Here is a 25,953-nt window from a genome sequence, read left to right on the forward strand (position 1 = left end):
GATGAATAAAACTTGTATGCACCTTACTTCTTTTTTACACGTTAAATTGATGATTTTAATGTCTACAAACACGCACAGCGCAAAAATCTATATTTCTCTGAAAACCGCACTCAAATCGATTAAGTCGTTTAGGAGTTCAGTGACATCACACGTACAGAGGAATTATATATTTAAAGATATTTATTTTACTTCTACTTCCCCTTGTCCCTACTATGTAGGCGATGAGGATGTTTAGAGGATCTTGAAAGTTTTAAATGTAAATAATTTGTTCGCGGTTTTCCTTACGAAATTTGGTTGGTAGAGGAAGAAATATAATTAATTCGTAATGAAAAAAAAATCTTGCTTAGTTGAGTAAATTTGATGAGAGACATCTAGTCTTTAAAACATATTTGGGGAGGTATTTGGTGGATGCTTTCAATGTTTGCTTTTGTGAAGTGAAAGGGCTGAAACCTTAATTGAAAAACATAAAAAAGTGTTCTCATGCGTTGCCTGGTAGGTGAAATAATTCAGTCAGATAAATCTCACCCACATATTCCAAATTTTTAGTTTTCTCTCTCCATTGCAATAGAAGAAAAATTTATGTATTCGTTTAGAACAATGTCAATTACATTGTGACATTTGTTTATAAGATAAATTTAAAAAAAAATCATTGTTATACGAGGTATAATAAAAAATGTACAAAATGTTTGCATTCCAAATTTAAATACCTTTGCAATTTTTCTAGCCTATTTTTTCATCATATGTATATTGCTACACATGTTCATAATTAATTAATTAATTTTCAACCATTTTGGACACGTAGTTGGTTTTTGACAGACAAACTAGTAAGACGCGTTTCGGTGTGATCGACGAATTTTTAAGATTACGCTTCTTGGCTTGTTCTTGACTTTTTGACAAAAATCCTGGCTGCGTTGACGCCTCTGCCGCCGTATTTACAGGACTTGACCTCCTGCAACTTGTCACGTTACCTTCGTTCTTCTGAAGAGGATTATGCAAGGACGACGTTTTGTGACCATAGAGGAGATAAATTCCGAATCGCTGACGGAACTGAAGGCCATACATAAAAGTGCGTTGCAGAAATGTTTCGATAATTAAAAAGTACACTGGCAAAAGTGAACCTGTAGCAATTGCACAGAAATCTTTAATCCGAGTCATCTTAAAAAAAACATTTCGCTATCCAAGTGACTTGCTCTTCAAAGAATTCAGAGTACTGAATATTATTCAACAGTATATATTGAGAACGGTAGTGGTTACACACATAAAGAGAGACATTTACCCAAGCGTCAACCACAACCATAATACAAGATACTCTAATAGGGATCTGATACTAATTGAAGGGGTCAACACTGTTCTGGCATCGAGACAACACTATAACGTCGGCAAAAAGGTCCATAACCTTTTGCCAGAATCGTGGAAAGACGGGAGTGTTGTCAAGTTACGGAAGGTGTTGACCTCGCTCTTTCATGACATTGGTCGTAGGAAGTCAGAAAATTTGATGCATGCCACGGATTGGAGAACCTTACTGGATGTCAAAAATAAAATATAAAAAATAAGGAATAATTAAAAAAATATATATTTATAGATGACAACCATGAAGTTTCGCATAAATAAATTGTCTATGTTTTTATGAATGTATGTATGTGTATGCGCATGGGTGTATGTACGTGTGTGTGTATGTACATGTGTATATATGTGTATATTTATATATACATGTGTGTATATATGTGTATGTCTGTATGTATATGAATCAAAATGTGTATCCGAATAAGTTTATATTTTGTTTGTCTGTGCTCTATATTAATTTGTTAACTATTATTATATATAAAAATGTAATTGCCTAGCTTGGAACGGGGTATGTACCCTTGTTAGCTGGGCAAAGTGAATATGGAATTGTATTTTGATAAAGAGTGTGAATAAATAAATAAAAAAGTGTAAATGAAAACTAAATACCAGCAGGCAACATTCAGCTATCGTCAACTGTTTTATGCTAGAGACTTCGGCCCTCAAGGCCTCATTTTTCGGCTCTTCGCGCCTTTGTTGATAAGAATCTCGGTCACCTAGAAGGATCGTCCTTTTGGGCTTAATTTTTTTAAGGGCCACACAGATTTAAGCTTTTTTTAAAAAGAGAATATAAACTGCCAAAATCACAAATTTCGTTCAATTATTTAGTAAAAGGGACTGATTTAATCCCGGCTAATACTCCGGACTGTTAAAATAAAGTAATTTCACTTTTCATCCGTGAAATGTTCCCATTGAAACGGCCCTTTTAAGGGCCGCGGGTGAAAAGGCCCACACCGGGGGGTCACCTATTGTTCCCGGAAAATCCCCGCAGTGCACCTTTTTATTCGTGACCCCATTTGTGTCCCATATTTTTCCCTGTCACCAAAATTCTTAAATGATGCCATGTCGATACTTGGGGGTCGTCAACATTTGGTAGGTGACATGCTGATTTTGGTTGCTAGAAAGTTCATTCAGGGATGTGAAAAAAAATTCTTTGCTAATTAGTACATATTTTGCGCTTAGTTGAAATAAACCAAACAATTGTTTAAAAATATTTTATATTTCTTTAACGATTGAGAATATTTTGAGGTATTGAAATAAAATGTGACACAAACGTCACATTCCAATTTTCTACATTTTTTATTCGTTTCGAAAAACAAAAAATACTTGTTTTTTATTTGCAGAAAGCTTTCAAAACATTTGGCTAATTTAAATTTTAAAAATTTAGTTACAAAGGGTCAGTTACATAAATATTTGCATTTTCTTCATTAACGTTTTCCTTAAATAATGACGATTAAGTGGCAATTTATAATATAAATAAAATACGAGTAATACTTTAATCCACAAATTCGGAATATCCGGTGACCGGTTTTATCGCTTTCGCGTCTTTTTTGAGACTGGTATCATTATTAAGGAGTTTAATATATTTATACAAACTTACTTTACCTTTGTTTTGTATAAATACATTGAACTCCTCGAAGATGTCGCAAAAGCGATGAAACCGGTCATTGGATATTCTAAATTTGTGGGTTAAAGTATCACTCGTCTTTTATTTATATAATAAATTACAATGAATTCCATCAAGAATTTTCACTTACAAACTTAAATTTTTTAGATTAAGTAGTAGAAAAGTCATTTTTTAGATGAACGTATGGTGATCAGTTTTACGATTCAGGTGCCAGTCTAAGACAGTGAGTTAAAATACTGCATCGTAAAATCACTTTTAAATGAAACATTCTTTATTTATTTAACATTTTCATAAAATGTTATTTGTACATTGGCGGGCTTATTACCAAATGAAAAAAAATGAAATAAACGTATTTGTTTATGAATTACCTTAAATCAATACTATTACTCAATGGAAAAAAGGAAAAAAGAGGAAAGAAGAAATGAGGAGAGATTAAGGAAGAGAAAGGAGATGTTTCTTCAGACGTGATTCAAATAGAGATACTGTAGTAACATCTTTGATGGTGGATGGGAGATGATTCTACAGTCAAACCGCATGGATACTATATGAGTTAGAGAAGAAAGAGGAATTGTGGATGGGTATTAAGATAGTGCCTTGAAAATTAGAATGAAGAGGTTACTCATAACCTGATAAGCGTTGAAATTTTTCACGCAGGTATATAAGAGCGTTAGTACTATGAAGTACATTGAACAGAAGTGAGAGGGATTGATAGTCTCTCCAGATATTCACGTGCCAGAATCGAAACCGGGACCGCAAACACGGTTGGCAAACGACCAAACCATTACACTACAGTGCAGACATATCTCCAATGAAATTTCTTATTCTCGATTTTAACCTAAGAGCATCAATCGAGTCTAAAACAAAAACTCTTGTCCAGGATTTTGGTTCTATTTCACAAATAGAACTTTATTGTTTATTCCCATTGATACTGGTAGCTGAAAATGGCAACCATAATTGGAATTCTTGGATAAATCATAAGAATGTATTTTTTTTTTTTTTAAATGGTTTTCGATCCCGTACCATCTTAGTAAAATGTTGATTTTAGTAATGCTTCCTTTGTGTCTGTTATAAAAGGGGGAAAATATTTTGAGATTTTAAGAATATTTTTCATTGTTAAAATATTCCTTCACACGTTCCCGTCTAGCATAAAAAGTGAAAAGCACTTTAAAACTATTCGTGTTGTTAAAGGCAGGTTAATCTTTAATTTTAAGGTCAACTTGAGCATGTAAAATCGAAAATAGCACCCGTAACTGGCGTATTGCATAGACTTCGAGGCTTGCTTCCTCATTCCGTTTTGTTTGCCGTCTACTACGCTTTAATTCATTCCCACCTATCTCATTTATCATGCATATGGGGTTTTGCCAGCAAAATTCAGATCTCAGAAATACAAGTTCTTCAGAACAAAGCTCTAAGAAACATTCTTGGACTTAAACGGGATTCCCATGTCAAGGATATCTACCGACAAACAAAGATACTTCCTTTCAAGGTAATGCCACTGCATGACATAACCAATACTATTTTAAATATCATCAACTTTTCTGCTCACTCAAATTTCAAATACACATTTGGTCATAATATTCATAATTACAATACGCGTTATTCAGGGAATCTTCATGTGTCTAAGTTTCGCTCAACAAAGTTTGGCAGTTAGTCCTAAGAAAATATTGGCCATTCCGAATAAAATAAACTGCCTGATGAGCTAAGACACGAAAAACTGAATAAAAAATCCCAAAGTTTCGCAATTAAAAAATATTTCTTAAATCTTTTTGATAGTGATAATTATTAATGTAGTTTAAATAAGATGGTGTTTTATGTTTCTTATTCAATAATAATTTCTTTTTATTTCGGATGTATTAATTTGTATGATATTATGTATTGTCAAAAAAATGTTTTTTCTACCTACATCTATGCATATTTTGTTTTATATGTGGAGCTACCCACAATGGCTCCATAAGACAGAAAAATAGGTAATACCCTCTCTTCCTTTATTCCCATTGGCAGGTATATTAAATTTTTGAAATGTCACAGCGCAGATGGATGATTTGTTTATTTTATTATTTTTTCATTAACGCCCATAAGGCATTTACAAAAAATAAAAATAAAATTCACGCTAACATACTAAGGAATAAACACAGAATATACAGAAAAAATATGTGAAATTAGTTAGAAAGGATATAACAAAAAGTTTTGCAAAGTAAAAAAAAACAATTATAACAAAGGTATGCAAGAAAAAACAGTAAGCATATAAACAAAAAATGCAAAGGTTTAAGCTTATGAAATCAATTCCGTAAAGCAAACAAAGTAAATAAAGTGTTACGGTAAGCAAGAAATACAAATTTAAGTTAAATTAATAAAAAAGCAAGCATATCTTATCGCGAAAAAAGAAGAAATAAAAAGATGTATATGATAAGGAAATATAGTAATTGGCCTTTGAAGATTTTTCTACTTGTTCTGGAAACTGGGGTAAAACTTTACAATGTTATGTCTTCGTTTTTTTCGACGCAGTAAATTTATTTTTGTTTATTGTTAATTATGTTTTATATTTAGCGATGCGTTTTGAATCGGAAATCGATTAGCGATTAACATGTAATTCTATTGAGTTCAAACCGGACTCAGGTGACAAATAATAACTATAATATTTGTATTCGAAACTTCATTTTCGGACAGGATTCAATTTGGCGAGAGAAAAGGAAACGGGTCTAGGAATTTATATACACATTATCAAAAACGACCTTAATTAAAATTTTCCAAGAACAAATCTCTACAGAGAATCAACGCCTTTCATTACAGTCCGCAGAATGTGATAATAGGGTCAAAGCACGAATGAATGACCATTTAAGGTTCAGTTGTTAGTGAAATTTACAATAAAGGTATAAATTTCATTATTTAAGCGTACGAATAAAAGAAAACAATAAAAAACCCTTTAATTTCCCTAAATACTTTTACTTTTTTATTGAAATACGAGTATTACAATTATAATTAATATTACTCTAAAAAATAGCAGAATCGCCAGTGAATGACCACTAACACCCCAGTAAAAATAATTCTCAGATTTAGTTACATCATTACATTATAAAACACCCTTACACATTAGAATATGGATATATTCAAAGAATTGCATAAGAAATAGCATCAAATATAACACTTACCACACCTTTTCTTATAAAAACTTTAAAAATTATAAAATTTTCTCTTCCTTAATCTCTCCTCCTTTCCTTTATCCTCTTTCCTCTTTTTTCCTTTTTCCAATTGAATAATAGTTTTGATTTAAGGTAATTTATAAACAAATACGCTTATTTCTATTTTTGTATATCTTTAGCTTTTTAATATTTTTTTTCTATTGGATATGTTCTGTAACTTGAATTATAAAAATAAAACTTTTATTTAATTGGTTGGTTGGAAGAAATTTCCATTTGGCAATAAGCCCGTTAATGTACAAATAACATTATGTACAAAAAGTAAAATATAAAAAATAAAAAAAAAACGCACTATTACCTTTTGACAACTCAGTTCAAAACTGATGGATTTGTTTCTTACCAAAAGATGTGTCCGCCTACTGCTTTTGTCACAGTTTCTAGTGTTAAAAGTTTTTTGACTGGACACATGTAGATATTATTATTATTATTGTATTGTGTTATATTGTGTTTCATTAACCAATGGTCATTTACTGGGGGGGTGGTCATTTACTAGTGCTTTGACCCTATAAGAAGGAACCTTCACAATCTTATAATAATTCCAATAAAATACATTGACATAATAAACTTATTCATTTAAAATTCAGTTAATTTATTCTGAGGTGGTGTTTTTCCGACATAAAAATCTAATCGATTTGTCTGTTTGCTATAAATAAAATAATCAAAACCAATTAAAATCTTTTTCGCATTTCCTGTCCTTTAATCAGCGTTCTCTTTGTTGGAATTGCAGCTCTCAAAGAGATCAAATATCATTTTCAGTTTTGTATTTTTGTTGGGAGCTTTCAATTAAAACCATTTTTTCAAATTCATTGCGCGTTCGCTCGATTAAACAGCAATTATTGTTGTTTATTAAAATTTTCCAATTAATTGCACCTAACTGGGGTAGAAACAAGATGTACAATAAAATTGAAGGAAATAAAGGGTAGGTCCAGCCACAGATCAAAGGGACGAAACAGTTTATACTTAATTAAAAATCAAACGCCCGTCGCAATTGCTTTAATCAGTTCTTAATAGTTTGATTTTGCACAGCTATTTCGAGAGAAAAAAAACTTAATGTCTTCTTCATTTATAATAGTTAAAATACGTATTGAGTTTTATTACACTTTTAATTTTAATTTTTACCAGTGACCGGATTTCGTCGTAGCCGATTTATTCATTCAAATACAGTTCCACCAATAAATTTCAATAGAAATACTCCATATCCTTAATTTGTTTATTTTTTAAGTTAGTTTATATTACAATATGTATATCTACTAATATTTACAAAAACTTTGATAGCATAATATATGTTTATATCATCTTACAGTAAAAAAAAAAACATTGATTTTTTAATTCATTCATACTCTTTTCTTTCTTTATGCATTCAGGCATCTCATTATACGTTTTTAAACTTTTGTAAATAATGAAATTTTGTAATTATTTAATTTTTTTAAATGACAATCTTATTATATATATTAACACTCCATACAATATGTACTAAAGAGAATTGATAGGTTTGATTCATGCTCTTCATTCATAATTCGTTTAATCATTAAATCAAATGCAATTTTCCACTCTCAATCATCCTTTACCACTCCTTATCAATTTCCTTCTTTTCCTTTCCACTATCTTCTTATTTTGTCCATATTTATCTTATTTTAATATACAGTATTTTTATTATTTATATAGTTTAAACTTCAAGCCGTCGTCGCTTTATTACAGTATTATTTAGTGAATACATATAATTGGATGGCAGGCCCTACTATGTATACATTTTATATAGTTTAACAAAAAAATTAATTTAACCTGTACATCTGTTTGTGTTCGAAATAATTAAAATAAAATAAAATATCTTTATTTATAGTTATATACTTATGAAAATGTTTATTTAACATTATTGTATTATTAATGAAGTATTTGGGTATTGGATTGTTTTAAAAAAAAAAAAACGGGATATTATGTACATATAAGTTAATTTTTCATTGGTATCCAATTGAATCCTTTTCGCATTTTTCTATTTTTTTATAATATCTACCTTCATTTTACGCTATTATCATGAAATTTTTTTGAAGTATTTCTGATTGATTTCAAAATTCCGTCATTGATTAAAAATAATACTGTAGAGCAGTAATCTATATGAGGAATAATTATTGTTTTATTGAATGAGTTCTGCAATGTTTCTGTCTAATTTATTCCTTAGTCTACCGAGAAAAAAATATATTGTTTTCAAAACATGCACAATGTTTGCATTCAAAGTTAATTTCGAATCTAATATTAACCCAAATAATACTAAATACAATAAGTCAAATGTAATTAATGTAAATAATAAAGCTAAAATCTGAAATTTGTATTACCGAGAAAAAAATATATTGTTTTCAAAACATGCACAATGTTTGCATTCAAAGTTAATTTCGAATCTAATATTAACCCAAATAATACTAAATACAATAAGTCAAATGTAATTAATGTAAATAATAAAGCTAAAATCTGAAATTTATCGCAACTCAGAGAAAATAATTCTTTATTTAGAGAAGAATATGGAAGTCTACGCATTTACAGTGCATATGACACATAATATAGACTAGTTAAAATCGAAAAAAAATATTTTAAATCTCACTACCTGTTATTATGTCAATATAATTATGATTTCATAAGCTTATATTTAAAAATAAATTTTATGCAAAATTACGCGAAAATGTGTTAAGCTACGTCAACCTCAAACGGAGATAATGAGGAACTTTAGTTCTACGGGAAATTGGACACACATTTTTTTTAAGTGCGCCAAAAATTAAAGCATAAAATTGTACTGCAAGGTATCTTGAAAACGTATAAAAATGATTTTTTTTATAAAAACGAACTACTTTGAAAGACACAACTAGTTCATATGAATCAACCAATGATAAGAGAGTTATGAAAGATTTGCGGTTTACGGTTAGTGAATGGAACGATCGGCAGAACTGACCGAGAAGAAGCGGAAGAGAACTTGAAACGTCAAACGCAGAGTAATTTCAGAAATACAAAATTTCAAAAAATCATAGCGCTCATAATACATACATAAAAATTTGAAAAAATACATTTGGCCTAGTTTAAAATAAAAAACCACTGAACTTCCTTATTGATGTTTAATATTGGTGCATTTTTCAAAGATATGATTAATTATTTAGCTTAGCTGCTTAGTTAAATATATAAAAAGTTCATAATAGAACAATAAAAGGTGATAAAGTTGATATTTTTTTTTTATGAAAATTTAACAAAATGTGGGCTTACACATTTTTACAGAAAACCCTAAATGCCTTTGTAATTACAATAGTGCAATACTGTTTTAAACAATGTTACTTCCCAAAAATAAGGACATGAATCTATAATTTTTACCTTTTTTAATGTAAAATTATAAGTACTTTGATGTTATGGAAAATTTTGAGATTTCTTTATAATCAAAATTCTAATGAAAGCTTCATGTTCTAAACCAGACGTTAAAATTACCTTGCGATTTACTTGCGAATCCCCAAATTACAAAAAGTTAGCTGCCGTTTTTAACAAACAAAACTTGTCGGCAATTCCGGCAAAGGAAACGTCTATTGCGGGCTTAACAATTTTTTGCATTATTGTTATCATGTTAGTCACATTTTGGTTTTAATTCACAACAATACTTTATGCATCTTAATACAGTGTTAATATTGTGTTTAGTCGAGTTGCGCAGTTTTTGGATAACGCGTCGAGATATTACAGAGAATTTGTAAGTTTATTTTTTTTTTTATTTTATTAGGGAAATCAACAGTTCTACATACATATTTTTAGTAAACAAACAGATATAGTGTATAAACTCAGAACCAATAACAGATTTCCACATAGTATACAAAGTTAGTAAAGAATATATATATTACATATCAAATAAATACATACAATTTATACATATAAAAATGTTATTTTCAAGTACTCAATAATCAAAGATTTTTTAAATATTTTTTAAATAACTTATCAACTTATCAACTATTTTTAAAAATTTAAACTTATCAAACTATTTTAAAAGTAAGAATATCACTCTTGGATCATGACATTAACTATTTTTTTTCGATTTAATGGCTTGACACATTTTGCATAACTCCGTCCAATCACAACACATGTACGGGTTATCTGCTTGATAAAGCCGTATTAATTATCTCGTATCAATACGTAAAAAGGGCAAACACAATTAAACAGTAAAATCTTAATTAGATAATCATTTATTTTACAGTTCAATATAACTTTGTCTCTTTTGAAAGGGGGCGAACTTTGTTATGTTGGCATATTTTTTTACTATATTTTTTTTTCAGGTGTCATCCATAAACCGAGTTCTGCGCAATTTAGCTGCGCAGAAGGAAAAACAATCGCAATCCCCTCCATCAGGATCTCCGGGTGGAGTTGTGTATGATAAACTTAGGCTACTTAATGGACAGGTAACTAAATTACCCTTTATCATTAATTTCAAATCAAATTTTGTTCATAATTCTTATAACTGCTTAGAAAAAATGACACCATAGAATTGTCGTAGTGTATTACAAAAAATATAATTATTAATCTTTATAAATATAATTCTTCTGTACGTGTGATGTCACTGAACTTCTCCTAAACGGCTTAACATATTTAGGTGCGGTTTTCAAAGAAATGTATACCTTTGCACTGCGTGTGTTCGTAGATATTAAAATTTTTCCACAAAATCTTGCACCTGAAACAGACTTATCACCTTAACTTTATAAAACAGATGATCGAAATACGTTGCATTTTGTTTGTCAATACAATATCCTATGCGCTACTGGGTGCGGATAGAGTGATGATTTTTATTTTTATTTTCATTTCAATTATCCAATGAAATAAATATAAATAATTAGACACCTTGTATAAATATGCATTTACATTTCATTTTAATTATTTTTTTATTTGTGGATGTAGCCACTTCACAGGCCCATAGACACGTTCTGGAATGTCTGTGTATTATTTTTTTCCATCAATTACAATTATTGTTTAATACTTTGACACATTTAATGTTTACATCTTTTACATAACTTATGAAAACTTAATTGGTCTTTTTATGTTATAAAATCTTTTTTTTTTTAATACTTATTGTGTATGACTATGTTTTCTGAATTAAATAAAATAATGTTATATAAAAAAGAAATAAGAAAACGGATTTTAAAAATATATGCGAGAAAAGAAAAAAAAAATTGAATAACACTCTGAAATACTACACATATTATAAATTATGTTGATGTAATAAGTTTCTCGATGAAGAAACGGGTTGTTTTTAAAAAACTAGTAGACTGAAAAGTCGGCAAGTGGTTCATATACAAATATTTTCTAACATTTGTTAAAAGATTTTATTTTAGTAATAAAATTAGGGATGAAATCACTCATACCATTTGATGACACTTAAATCCACAAATCTAAAATAACCAATGACCGGTTTTATCGCTTTCGCGACATCTCCGAGGCTGGTATCTTAATAATAAAGTTCCATGTATTTATACAAAAATAGTGAGGTTAGAGAATTAATTAATTAATTATATAACAGACGAAAAATACCGAATATGCTAACCGAAAAAATCTCATTAATTATAGTTAAATTGTTCTTAATTATCACACTCTGAAATTTTTGAGAACGTACTTATAAAACGTAGAATCTTATGGATGTATAAAAAATAAATACAACTGTCAACATAATGTATTTTCAAAAAAGTGCTCCTAATATAAGATAATCAGATTTTTTAATGTTGCGTGCAATAATCACATATGAAATTTATATTATCGCTCCACGAATACTCAATATGGCATCAGGCTTTGCACTAGATCCACCCCATGTCTTTGATTTAGTGGTTTTTTTTTAATGAACCTTTTCTCTGGCAAGCCTTCTAATTGTGTTTTGGTGTCAAGGAGCCTAGAACCTGGATGCAACCAGGAAAATATAAATTAATTTACTTCTACTAGAATTCCATTTAAGAAACAGCACTTCATATTAGGGTCTCCTAGAATCCCACGTTAGGAACAAGATCAGTAAAAACAGAAGAAAATTTACTTGAATTTAACTTCAAAACATGATGAAAACATACAATTAAGACTATAATATTGTCGATCAGTAAAATACTGATCATTTTGAAGGAAAAAATATTGAAAAATAATTCAGTGAAACTCACGTATATACCAAATCAGAATGGTACAAAAACGTAATCACTGCATCTGGACGGGAACTAACATGTTTTGTTTGATCGTTGAAGTGGGCACGCTGGATTATACAAGACGTTTTTGCTTGGTTTTTGAGAAACATCCTTATCTCATATAAGGAACGTGTGCCATATTTGGTACATCTCCTCTAGTAATTGAATTGAATTGTTTTTGTTTGAAGTACTTTTTTACAAAGTGTTAGTTATTGTGAGTTTATGTAATGTTATTTTTATGAGTACATACAGGGTGTTCTTTAAACCCTACATCCGAAACCACAATGATCAGTATGAGCAAGAAGACATATTGGCACATGAAAATATTTTTTTAAAACAAATAAAATTTAAAAAAATAAAATTTCAAAAAAAACAAATGGTTGCTTACTTCTGCAGGGGTGACACGAGGAGTGAGAAGGGGGAGTCTGACACTGCACCGCGCTCCCTTCACTTCTCCCCTGCAGAAGTAAGCAACCATTTGTTTTTTAAATATTTTATTTTTTTAAAAATTATTTGTTCTAAATATTTTTTTTAAATATGGTAATATGTCTTCTCGCCTATACTGATCATCGTGGTTTCGGATGTGACAGTGTTTAAAGAACACCCTGTATAATGTTGTGGCTCAGGTTCTTGATTGTCACATCCCTGTGAGGCTAGTGACGGTCAATTTCTTTAGTAAATTGCAATTAATGTTTTATTGAGCATGTTCTTTTTTCTTTCCATAGAGTGCAGGCTGGCCCCGCGCTCCTTGGTACCCCGCCGCCCGCTCCCCCTTCCTCCCCACCCTTAGCCCGGGCCCGCCATCGCATCTTGTTCCCGACCTGCCCACACCAAAAAAACGTAAGTCACAAATATTATTGTACACATCTGGATGACGTATTATAAAATAGACACGTCATAAGCGCTTAGTAAATTTATCTATTTGCTTCAATTTAAACGATACATTTTATTGGATTGAGTGCATTTCAGCTTAATAGGTAAAACGCGTGTTGAGCGTAAACGTTAGTAATATAAAAAATAAATGGGATGTACAAAATAATCCAATGAAATTTATTTTTTACGTTGAATAAAATAAAATTTATTTCGTGGGTAATTGCCTCCCTTACGTTCAGTCTATAACGGACTTTCTTCATGATCAGAGATCACACTATGCAGAAAATGCCGTCGTATGTGATAAGAAAACGTTTTTTTTTCTATTTTGTATTTCACAACAAAAAAATATGCGGTTGAAATGAAAATGTATTCCCCACTAGAAAACCTGTGCTGTGGAACACATTTAACAATTTTAATTAAATTTTTGTGTGTTTATATTTTACGTCACACCTGGCTGGCCATCGCAGAACTACTAAATACGCGGTGGACATGCTTGAGTTCATGAACATGTCATCATTTTTAAAGGCTCAGGGCATGTCTATGTGTATTAATATATCAATGGGTTCATAAGTATGTATTTGATTTTTCAAGTATAGGTTCTTTATATATTCACGCACTATTAAATTTTACATGTAAATATTTTCTTACAAATTTCTAACTAAATGTGGGTATCTTAGATTATAGGGGGACCACGGTTTCAAAGTAAATTGTATTTCCATTCGTTAATATATTTTTTTTTATTCCTTCTTGTATTTTGAGTATTTTGGTATATTTTGGCAGACTATTAAATGTATTAAAATGATTTAGGTTCAATGCATAAGTAGGTACATTGACCATAGTATATTGTTCTCTTTCTAAGTACCAGATGCAGTTCTTCAATGGCTTTCCCGGTTTCCATGTTATAATAATTACACTCTCTTTGTGTAAAATGGAAGATATATATCACATCATTTGTAAATATAATGTAATTTCAGTAGGCAGAAAATTATTAATGTTTTAATCACATTTTTCACCATTTGATAGCCAGTTTCGTAGATAATAATGAGTTACACTAAAATGAAAATCTAAGTTGCTATCCTTTTTTTTTAAATTTTTGCACTAAGGCAATAGATGCACCTTGTTAGGGAATAACGTGTATATTTAAATCACATTGGTGCTTTACGAGTAAATATAACCAATTGGATAATTTTTAAAAAAAGAATTCAAGCGCACGAATCGACAGCAGCACTGCCGTGCTGAGCTTAAACCGCCAAAACTCAAATTGTGTCGTTTTTAAGTTGTTTATTGATTTGCAATCAGCATTTAAGCTTTTTAGCCAAAAGTGTATTCAACTCTCGTTTCACTACGGTAACTGAAAAATTATAAATTAAATACCTACGCATGAAGTAACCTCAAGTTTTTAGCCTATAAATGATTAAAGAACAGAGATGAAGAACATTTAATTGAAGGTAATATATAAGTATTTTTAAACAAGTAAATCTCAATGATATTGATAAAAAAAATCCATTTTTAATTTTTTTTAAAAGAAAAGATTTTCGAATTCGCATGAGTAACTATAAAATTGCCCAAAACTAGTTCAAACGCAGTATTAAAACTTGATATGTCCGGAAAAAAAAAGCTACTTTAAGTCATTATTACAGCCTAATAGAATTCAAGGACTGACGTCGAAAATAAAAGGCCACATTGTCACATGGCATAGTAATGATCAGACAGGTGACGTGGCGCAGTTGGTTAGACGGCTGACTGTGAAACTGGCGTCGCGGGTTCGATTCCCGCCAGTTGTAACAAGAAAATCCATAAAAGATTTTCTTCTCAATTGGTCTGGGTGTTGTGGTGAATTTTTCACAATCCACTCTTTACCACCTGCTGACAAGCCTCTAAAACAGAAGCTTAGCGGGTTATTCCTTTAATTTTATTTTTTTTAATCGATGTCAGTATTTAAAAGTAATTTTGATTTTAAATATGTTTAATGTTGTTATTTTGTGTATTTGATTATGTATGTAACGAAATTTGTATAATTTATATTTTAATATTTATATCTGAATATTTTTTTATTGGTATTGTCTTTGGAATTTTATTAATTATACTTATTTTTTTGGATTGTTATTCGATTGCATCAAATGTTATTGTAATTTAATTCATTTTAATATCTATTTTTTATTGTTAATTATTATAACTTAATACGAGCACAGGCTTAAAAGCCTTAATAAGTTCTTGAATATGTAAACGAGTGTAATTTTGAATAAATAAATGTTCAGCGTTTTGATAATTTAGATGAAATCCTTGTTAATCCGAATCGTTTAACAATGTTAATAAATGTTCAATGAAATGTTTATTTTTAATTATATGATAATACCGAGTTCAGACATATGTTTGGCATGTCGTCACAAAAAGTTTTGCCAAGAAATATTATCGCATAACACGGGCAAGTTAGTAATTAGGTTGAAAAGATGAGGAACGCCATTTTATTCTGAAAGCGCGGAAAACACTCCGGTGAAAATGGCGGGGAAATTAAAAACAGAACTTCAAACCTTGTCAATCTGTGCGTGTAAATATTTTCAAAATCAAACTCTTAGTTTGACTTTCTATCTGCATAATATCAAACATGCATAGGGCACTTTAATAGCACACTAACCAACAAAAATATTATTGTATTTATTAGTGAAACGGGATCGCTGATGAACAATGTAAGGATAGTCAGACGAAGGCGAAGTAATAATCATTCAAAAAAAAAAAAAATGGTTTATTAACAAAAATTACAATTTCTTTATCTACTACATACATACTTAGGTAATAGATTTTTCTGGATTATGTCTAGTCTGTCTATAACTAGGTACAACCTGTTTTAAGACAGACATTTGTATGCAAAAATGACATATTATAATAAAATCACATGATTACCCACAAGTTAATTTATTATAAAGTTATACAATATATTTACCATTTATTTTATAAAAATGTTTTTTAGTGAGTTTTCTGATTTTTCTCTACCTAAATCCAGTAACCCGTTTATTATAAATTTGTTTAATAGAATTCGGGTCATGGTTTTGTAATGTTCGGGTAACATATTGAATATTTTGGGGCCCAGAAACCTGAAATTTCTTTGCCCAAATTTAGAATTTGTGGTAGACCCCATGACCCATCCTTTAGTTTGACTTCTGGCAGTGTGGGAGTGTTCCTTTTGGGATTTGGTAGAATGATTTGCTTTCACAAACATAATTATTCTAGATATATATAATTGCCTTATATCTAATTTATCAAATTCCTCGAACAACTTGATGCTGGGGTACCTGAACGGCTTTTTTAAAAATATTTTAATAATAGATTTTTGAGCAGATTCGAAGTAATGTCTTGTTTATTGTAAAATTCTCGCTCTACTTGTGAATATGGAGCGTAATCGTTCAGTATTAATTATAAACTAGAATGTCATGAAGGGCTTTTTAGTTATTTTTTAATTAATTTATTTTATGTACAACTTACGATTCCCGTTCGAACTATCAGTTGTTAATGATTCTTTATTATTTTTTTATCCTCTGTGCGTCCAATTTAAGAAATACATTCCTTAAGTCAAGAAAGTTTGGGAACGTGTTGGTATTAGGCATTTTATACAGCCACAGTTAGGAACGGGTCAACTCGGGCGGAAGATTTAATTTCATTTTTATTCTTTAAAACATTCTTTGATGGCGGGAAACCCCCGCCCCGCCGCCACCCACCGGGTGCCACGCGGCATCGCTTCACATTAAACCTGCGGTTCTCAAAAAAAATCTTCAGAACAGATACATCATACTTAGTGAAATATATATACATGTATTTAATTATGTATGTTCTCTATGTATATATTCGGCATACTCAATGGTATAATCGATGTGCCATTATTATTGGGGCGGATAAAATTCTATATTCCGACTCGTAGGTAGAGAAACAATGAAGTATTGTTCATCGATAAGCATAGAACAAACAATGACTTTAATTCTTCAAAAAGACACGTCTTTGTCACTCGAGACAAGAGCTGGACTTTTTTATTTAAGTTTACAACGTTTTAAACGAGCACTAGATGAATAGTCCAAATCTTGTCTTGATGTCCTTTAGGTTTATCAATGTTTCTTTTCTTCTTTTTTAATGTTTTTAACTGTTTTTTTATTATTTTTTTTATTATTAATCAAATTTTATTTTTATTATTATTTATTTATTAAAATTTATTTTTATTATTAATTAAATAAATAAATTAACACATTATTTTTTTATATATTACAACAGAGATGAAGAGCACTTTAGAGAAGGGAATATAGAAGTCTGACATCTACAGGGCTTATGACCTCTCATCGGCTAGTTTAAGTGGTGACTGTGTAACATTGACCATTCTGCCTATGCTGGCAAGATTCATCTGAAATTATTGAACCTACATAAGTAGGCAACTACGGATAACATTTTTTAATTTGTATACTTCTTCTTCGACTACGTGGTTGATCAAGATGTCGCCAACCCTATAAATGCCTAGACTTCTATATTCCCTTCACTTAAGTTTTCTTCATCTCTAATGTAATATGTTTATGTTTACAGTTATCTAACGGGTTGAATCAAGTCCTTGTCAACAAAAATTTAGACAAACATTAAAATTTTATTTATGTTTTTTATCGTCATCATTCTTTCTCTGCATCTAATGGTGCATAGGGCGCTGCATTGCTACACCAATCGCAGCGTATTTTGGTCATTTTTATTACATCAAGGTAAGATGATCAGTTTTCAGATCGACACTTTAGGTGTTAGATCAGGGACTATGAAACAGTGCGGTTTGAACAATATTTTAAATCTGTATATCAATTCAGAGTCACGCATCTTCACCACTACACTACTTCAGTTTAGAATATTTCTGGCTTTAACTCCAAACCAAAGCTATTTTTCTTTTAGTAATGTAGACATAATTGTTTTTTTTATGAGAAAAACAGCGAAAATAATCATTCTTATGATTTGCCCATTTATTTATATTTTGGAGCCATTTTAAACTTAATTTTATTAACTCAGTAGCAGAAAATTGTAAGTGCGTATTGAATTTTCTCGAGTTATTGTGCCGTGAGATGTTCGCACTCTTTACTCTCTTTTCTGATTTTTCAGATCCTATTACAGCGTCCAGATCATACTTGACACACGGCAGAATATCCTAAAAAAACTCTATGAAAGACTAAACGTGCGTAAAAATATGATAAATCTAACGGGAATTTCGTTGTGGTAGAGCCGTGTTAGAACCTCGGATCTCTGATCCGTGAGCCTACAACAGTACGCGATAACACAACCCAGTTTATGATAAAATCAACATTTTTTATTTCCTGTTGGAAAAAAAAACATCAAAAACAAAAAGCTTTAAAGCATACGAAAACAAAAATACAGTTTTTAAAATATGTTTTAAAGAAGCAGAAAAATCGTGCTCTTAAGCTTGTTTTTATAAACCTTAAGCCTGTTTCTTAAATGCACTGTTTAAAACTAATTATTAATGTCGTAATGAAACTTTCTTTTTCATACAATTTTTTTCTCTGTTTTTGATGTGTATTATTATTTATTATTATCTTTTTCTGAAATTAATGAATCAAATATTTTTGTGTACCAGATATTATGTTATTATCTTATTTACACTTACTGTAAACTATTTTTTATTATTTGTTTTTAACAATAATTTGTTAATACCATTTTTTTTATACGTACAAGTATATGTATATTTTTTTTGTTTAAATTCTTTACAAGTTATTCTTTAAAATTCTTTATAATTTTCTTTTAAATTCAATTACTTTTCTTATATCCGTATATATATTTTATTTTTTTTACTATGTACAGTTTCACTTTTTATTTTGCTTGGGAGTATGCTTTTTATTGTTTCTATATGTATACAAAAAAGCGCTGTTTATTTTTTTAATTATTACTTACTATGTTTGTACTAACCTGTATATTTTTTGTAAATGCTCCTTGGGCGTATTGTAAAATTGAATAAAGAAAAAATAAATAAAAAAAATAAACCGTACGTTTATTTTTCTTCTTCTTATGTTAACGACCTTTCACCTTCCTACTGGGGTGTTCTAGCCAAAGCCGAGTTTGAAAACCGTAAATTTGATGTTATTTATTTTTAGTTGGATTTTATTTGAAAAATACTTTTTATTCGTAAGTTTGAGAACCGTTTATTTATTCATATAATGTTTTATCTCCTTTCAAATTACTTAAAGGGAATCTTAAATACATAGGTATCTTAATAGATTTTTTTACCGAATGTTGTATTTGATTATGAATATAAATAGGTTGCCTTTTTTTAATAAAAAAAAACGGAAAATATGTATTTTTTATTAAAAGCACATTTAAAATTGATTGATTTATTTTACCGCAAACATCACAATAAATTCTTAAATAATATAAAATAGTTTTTGTTAGAATATGGCTTTTTTATTTTTTAAAGGAAAGAAAGAAACAACTTTTTTTATGCCTTAATATCCAGAATGTGTAGATTAGTCCATTCGACTCACTACTTGAGAGTTCTTTGGGATAGATCTTCCGGATTTTCGTAGATCTTTTTGCCATTAACACAATGTGTGATAAAAAAGAAGTGGCATAGTTGATCTCGAAGTGTTATTATTATTTTTATTTATTTAAGAAAAACAACAGTTGTATAAAAATATATAATATAAAAAATAGTACAGACATCCAGTTAAAGTTTTTTACCAATATGAGAGAACATGTTACACAGTAACGAGAAAAATACTATATTTTTTAAGACAACAATATGAATGTTACAATATTTTGAGTTTGTCCAAATGTTTGTAGACAAAAGACTGGATTTCACCCCCTAGGAAGTCATTAAGGGTAACAAATTACAACACGGATGGAGAATATTTTAGAGAGCGGAATATTTAAGTCTAGGCATTTACGAAACTTATGACCTGATAATACGGTGTATAAAAATTAAAAAACAAAATACATAAGATATTTCACATACTAGGCAACGCATACTTGGACAAACTCAAAATATTGTAATAAAACCAACTGAAAATTGTTTTTTTTTTTAATTGTGTTAACTTTACGGGACAATGAGGAAGTTCAGTGGTTTTTTTTTATTTGTTAATAGACTTAAACTAAGCCAATTTTTTTTTTTAATTTTTATATATCGTATTATCAGCGCTACGTTTTTTCAAAGTTTTGTATTTCTGAAATAACTCCGCGTGTAACGTCAGAGGTTCATTTCCGCTTATTCTTATTCAGTTCTTCCCATTGGTCAAATCTTCCATAACTCTCAGATCATAGGTTGATTCACATAAACCAGTGACGCCATTCAAAGTAGTGCGTTTTTATCAAAATATTTTTTATTATTTTTTTTGTTCCTTTTTTAAGAAACTTTGCAGTACAATTTAATGCTCTAATTTTTACCCCGCGTAAGAAAACATTTTTGTATCCAATTTCCCGTAGGGCTGAAGTTCCTCATTTATTGAAATACGCTCTAAGAGATAAGGACTATCGATAATATTGTTTTATAATTTTGAAAAGAAAAGACAGATGAGAAATGTTTCCCCGTTTATAAGGAAAAGTTAAACCATGGAAGGAAGAAGATTCTTCGTATCAGTCAAAATAAGTATAAGATTTTCGAACCAGAAGTTTAAAGAATCTATTCTGTATTTTATCTAATTGTGATATATACAGGATTTTAAACAATAGAAGCAAACTCAAGATGGCTGCGAACGTGTGCATTTTATAAAATTTTGAATGGTGCAGTTGTTTTGAATGGTTGAGTGTTGCGTATAATAAAGCCCAGGTTTCTGTAAGATTTATTACGGATGCCTGAATATTGGAATCAAATAAGAAATTTTTATCAATTATTACACCCAATTTTATGTTGATCGTGTTTTTAAATATAATGCATAAAATTATTTCATTGCCCTTGGTTGTCTTTGCCACATAGTTTTGTGTTCTTTTTGTTCAGTTTCTTGGACATATGTTTCTTCATATAACTGTTGTTATTGACTTGAATTAAAGTACATGTTATGTACTTCTGGATTACCTTCTTTCACCACAAATATGTTAAGGCTACCAGAGTAAAGAGAGCTCCTTTGGGCAGCTTTTCTCGTTCGGCAACGAGCAACTTTTCCGTGTATGTGGGCACCGCCAAGGAGACTTATGTCCTCAGATGCGGTGTGCGGTATGTGGTGGGCAAGCTGTTTTCATACAAACGTATTCCCGTATTTTTTTCCTGGATTATGGCACTAGAGCAATGATCTATCACTAAAATTATTAACTATTAAAATGAAATCCCTCTTCTGCAATGCTAATCTCAACTTGGAAATAAGGCAAAGATTGGTAAAATATTATGTGTGGTCTATATCGTTGTATGGCTGTGAGACTTGGATTTTGAAAGTGAACACTATGAATAGGCTGGAGGCTTTTGAGATGTGGTTGCATCGCAGAATGCTTAAGATGTCTTGGACAGACCTGATAACGAACTCAGAAGTCTTAAGTCGAGCTAGAACGAACAGAGAACTCTTAACCACCATTAAAGTTCGTAAAATTTCATAGCTGGGGCATATAATGCGTGGAGAAAGTACCACTTGCTTCATTTAATTTTGGAAGGCAAGATTGAAGGTCACAGAGAGGCTGGAAGAAGACAGATGTCTTGGCTGCGAAATAAACGAGACTGGACTGGCTTCAGGTTTTGTTTTATTTGATACATTTATTATAGTAACTTGGGCCATTTAAAACCCTTAAAAGCGCCCAGTTTTATCTGCCGTCTTTAAACGTATTGTATGAAAATATAACTATTTTTGAAATAAAGAAAATGCATCAACACAGAATAATTTATTCTGAGACTCAGGACAAAAACGAGACAGCGAAACGTCGATTTTGTTGATTGTAGTTGGACAAAATGAGTTCGTTATGCAGTTGTCTTTTTTGCACAAAATTTATTTATTTCTACTAACAATGAAATATATTTAAAATACAGATATATTCAAATTAAAAAATACACCATTTATTTTTAAATGAAATTTACAACTTAGATGATAAAATAAAATTAACAATGTTTTAAGAATGTCCAAAATGTTTGTTGATTATGTGTTAGTAGGAGGCTAGTAGGTGAATTGGTTCAGCTGGATGAATAAGACAGCGGAGAGAATATCACTCCCTCTCACTTCTGTTCAATGGACTTCATAGTCCTAACGCTCCTAAATACCTGCGTGAAAAATTTCAACGCTTATCAGTTCATGGTTAACCTTTTCGTTATAATTCTCAAGGCACTCTCTTAATACCCATCCACAATTCCTCTTTCTTCTCTGACACATATAGTGTCCATGCGGCTCGACTGTGGAATCATCTCCCATCCACCATCGAAGATGTTACTACATCATCTCTGTTTAAATCACGTCTGAAGAAACATCTCCTTTCTCTTCCTTAATCTCTCTTCCTTTCCTTTTTCTTCTTTTTACCTTTTTCCCATTGAGTAATAGTTTTGATTGAAGGTAATTTATGAACAAATACGTTTATTTCTATTTTAATATATCTTCAGATTTTTTATCTTTTTTTTCTATTGAACATGTTCTGTAACTTGAATGATAAAAGTAAAACTTTTATTTTATTGGTTGGTAGGAAGAAATTGCCATTTGGCAATAAGCCCGCCAATGTACAAATAACATTATGTACAAAAAGTTAAATAAATAAAATAAATAATAGCGGTTTGAACTCTTTTACCTCACAAAAGTCAACAGATGGAAGAGTTGAGAAAATGTAGATGTTTAAACAATGTCAGAATGGTGAATGTTCACAGTATGTAAAGTGGCCACCTAAATCAGTCAATGACAAGTCATAAGCCCTGTGAATGCCAAGACTTCTATATTCCCTTCTCAAAATGTTTTCCCTCTCTGTTGCAAGAAATTTAGATCAACAATAAATTATTTTAAATATTAATTTATTGATATAAAACACATTTTGTAAACACTAATAAAAAACATAAACGTGTCGGGTAGGCATTTACAAGAGAGTGACAAAAAAATCTATTAATCATTTTTTTTCTGGCTCCATCTTTTCTCTTAACTCTCATTTTTATTATTTCTTTTGATGGCTGCAGAATAATACGCGAATAAATAAATAAAAATGTGTAACGAAATAAAACAATAATCCCATTAGGTCTGGAATGTCCCATGTTTTTGAACCAATTGTAGCGTAAAAATCCTTTGCTTTCTCTCTGTCTCTTTGAGCCAGAATGAATTTTTTGAAACTCATTTCGCTTTTTGGGTATTTTGTATTTGAAACCAGGTGGCTATTGTTAACTGTGAAAAACCCGTTTTTACAATTGAATTCAGAACTCTTTATTGGCTTTTCGGGGTGTATATTAAATTTAATACAAATGCAATAATATTGTTTACTTGAAATATATTTTTTTAAACCCTAAATATTTTTTGCCTATTTTGCTGATTGTATGAACACCTTTTTTAATATAAAAAAATATTTGTAATTCTCCACTAAATACCGGACAATTGCCCAAAAAAAAACAAGTTAAAATCACATTGAAATTTTTAGTTTAAAACACTAACTTGGTGATTATTCATTACAATTAATGAAATATAAAACAACTTTGTTGTTAACGTCTTTTTATTTTTTTACGAACCGGTTTCATTGCTTCACAAGCTTCTTTGTCAGGGTATAGTTTATTAATGAATTCTATCCTTTATTAGTTTAACAGCGATTACTGAATATTTACTCAGTAAAAATCAAATGCCGCCTATATAACACCTGCACAACACCTGTTCTCTTCTACGGATGCAAATCGTGGCACCTCACTAGAGCCCAAAGCAGCGAAATTCTGAGTTTTGAGAATAGGTGTCTTAGAAGAATATTGGATGTGCGGTGGTTTGACTTTGTAAGGAATGAAGTAATAAGAGAACGAAGGCAGCAAATTCCGGTGACAACTGTCATCAAGCGGAGGCGATACTGTTGGCTTGGCCATGTGCTGCGGATGCCTCCTGAGAGCCTTAACCACGCTTGCCTACTTTACAAGGCATCAGTTTCTCGACATTCTGGACGTCCACTGCTGACTGTTCGTCGGCAGTTCGTGTCAGAGCTACGGGACGCGAACCTGACTTGGGACGATGCACAGGAGCTGGCAGCTGACCGAGAGGCTTGGAGGATCTTTGTGGACACCATACGTTCCAACTAGGGAGCGGACATGGAATAAACAAAAACTAAATATTACATCGATACATTTGGAGTTAATATTTCGTGTATTTTTGTCTTATTGTTCTTTTAGAGATGGGATGTGTGAAATAAGACGGATACGATCTTTAAAACTAAACAGGTGTGGACTAAATCATTAGTTAACTATACCTTGATTTACCAAAAACTGATGTGCATTGTTAAGATTAAAAACACAATCTCTTTCGTATTCTAAAAATGAATATCCTCTAATTTTTGGTAGTATATGCATTCTTGTTGAATGCAGCTTGATATATATAAACAAACTTAGTCACTATGGTACGTTTTCGAATCTTTACTTTTAAAAATCTTATACTCTATAAGGCGCTTCTATGTATTAATTTGACAATGTTCCAGATAATTAATTTGTATAAGAGGGAAAAAGTTGCCTATAAATTATTTTTTTTGTTTTGTTTATTTATCAAAAGCATACGAAAATTAACATATAAATTATCAAGGTCCATGAAAAAGTATAGAAATATAAAAAATAACATTTTAAGGCGTTGCCTAGTATGTAGTTGAAATAATTCAATTTTATGAATCTCACCCGCATAAATAAAGGTTTCAGCTCTTTAACTTCACAAACATCAACAGATGAAAGAATTGAAGGAATATAGATGTCCAAATATAGGCAGAATGGTGAATGTTACACAGTGTGTAAAGTGGCCACTTAAACCAGCCATTGACAGGTCATAAGCCCTGTAGATGCCTAGACTTCTATATTACCTTCTCTTGAATGTTCTTCATCTCTGTTGTAAAATGTTAAATTATCAAGTCCTACTGAACTGCATGAAATGCAGTTCGTCAGCAGATGCATATAGTTAAGTTCTAATAAATATATTTAAATAATCTCATCTCTTAAATTCTATAAACATATAAAAACTCTTATTACTATGGAAAAAAAAAAAATATATGTACATCGATAATAAAAAATGGTCTGAATAAAAAAAATAAAATTTCCATTTAAAAAACCACGTTCCAAAAGCCAGATTTTCAGCAGACGTCTTTCTCTTGAGCCAGATAAGTTTTTTTGATTTTTTAATTTAACTGGGAGCATATATTTATGAAGAAAAAAACATATCAAAATTTAAAATAATGGTCAAGACATATGATAAACAATTTATAAATTAAATATATTTGCAATGTTATTATTAGAACACACATAACAATATGTATGATATGTGTGCCCTATTTTAAGATTTAAATAAAAAATATTATACATTTTTGGTATATTGGACTCTAGTGCTCTTTGGCAAATATTTTTTTTTGTACAATTAAAAGTACATGATGAAATATTTTGTACATAAAACCCCAAACACACAAAACCTGATTTTTCCTTAGTCTCACTTTTGAATTCAGATTTTTTTAAATGATGTTTTTTGAGTTAGTGACTTTTGCCGAAACGGCGACGATACCATGTATTCGTACTTGTATTTACACCAGTTAACATTTAAACGTTTGTGGTTTGCAATGTATCATTGTTCACTATCGGGGTTGTGGTTTGTGGTTCACATAACCCCTATCTGCGAAGTATACCTAATAC

The 25,953-nt window shown here is 30.4% G+C and overlaps 1 protein-coding gene across 1 annotated transcript in view; it reads left to right on the plus strand.

Moving 5' to 3' along the window:
- Nucleotides 1-10,454: 10,454 nt before the first annotated feature.
- The window catches only part of LOC148281147 (paired box protein Pax-6-like), a gene marked incomplete at its 5' end in the record, with an annotated part of 95,684 nt that continues 80,185 nt past the window's right edge, over nt 10,455-25,953 (plus strand). Inside the window, 2 exons of the mRNA XM_088227195.1 lie at nt 10,455-10,577; nt 13,055-13,169. Coding sequence (XP_088083321.1) covers nt 10,455-10,577; nt 13,055-13,169 — 238 coding nt within the window. The remainder of the gene's footprint in view (nt 10,578-13,054; nt 13,170-25,953) is intronic.

The sequence above is a fragment of the Micrasema longulum genome, unplaced genomic scaffold (assembly GCF_059751315.1).
Source record: "Micrasema longulum isolate JH-2025_06_02 unplaced genomic scaffold, ASM5975131v1 h1tg000492l, whole genome shotgun sequence".
Taxonomy (NCBI): domain Eukaryota; kingdom Metazoa; phylum Arthropoda; class Insecta; order Trichoptera; family Brachycentridae; genus Micrasema; species Micrasema longulum.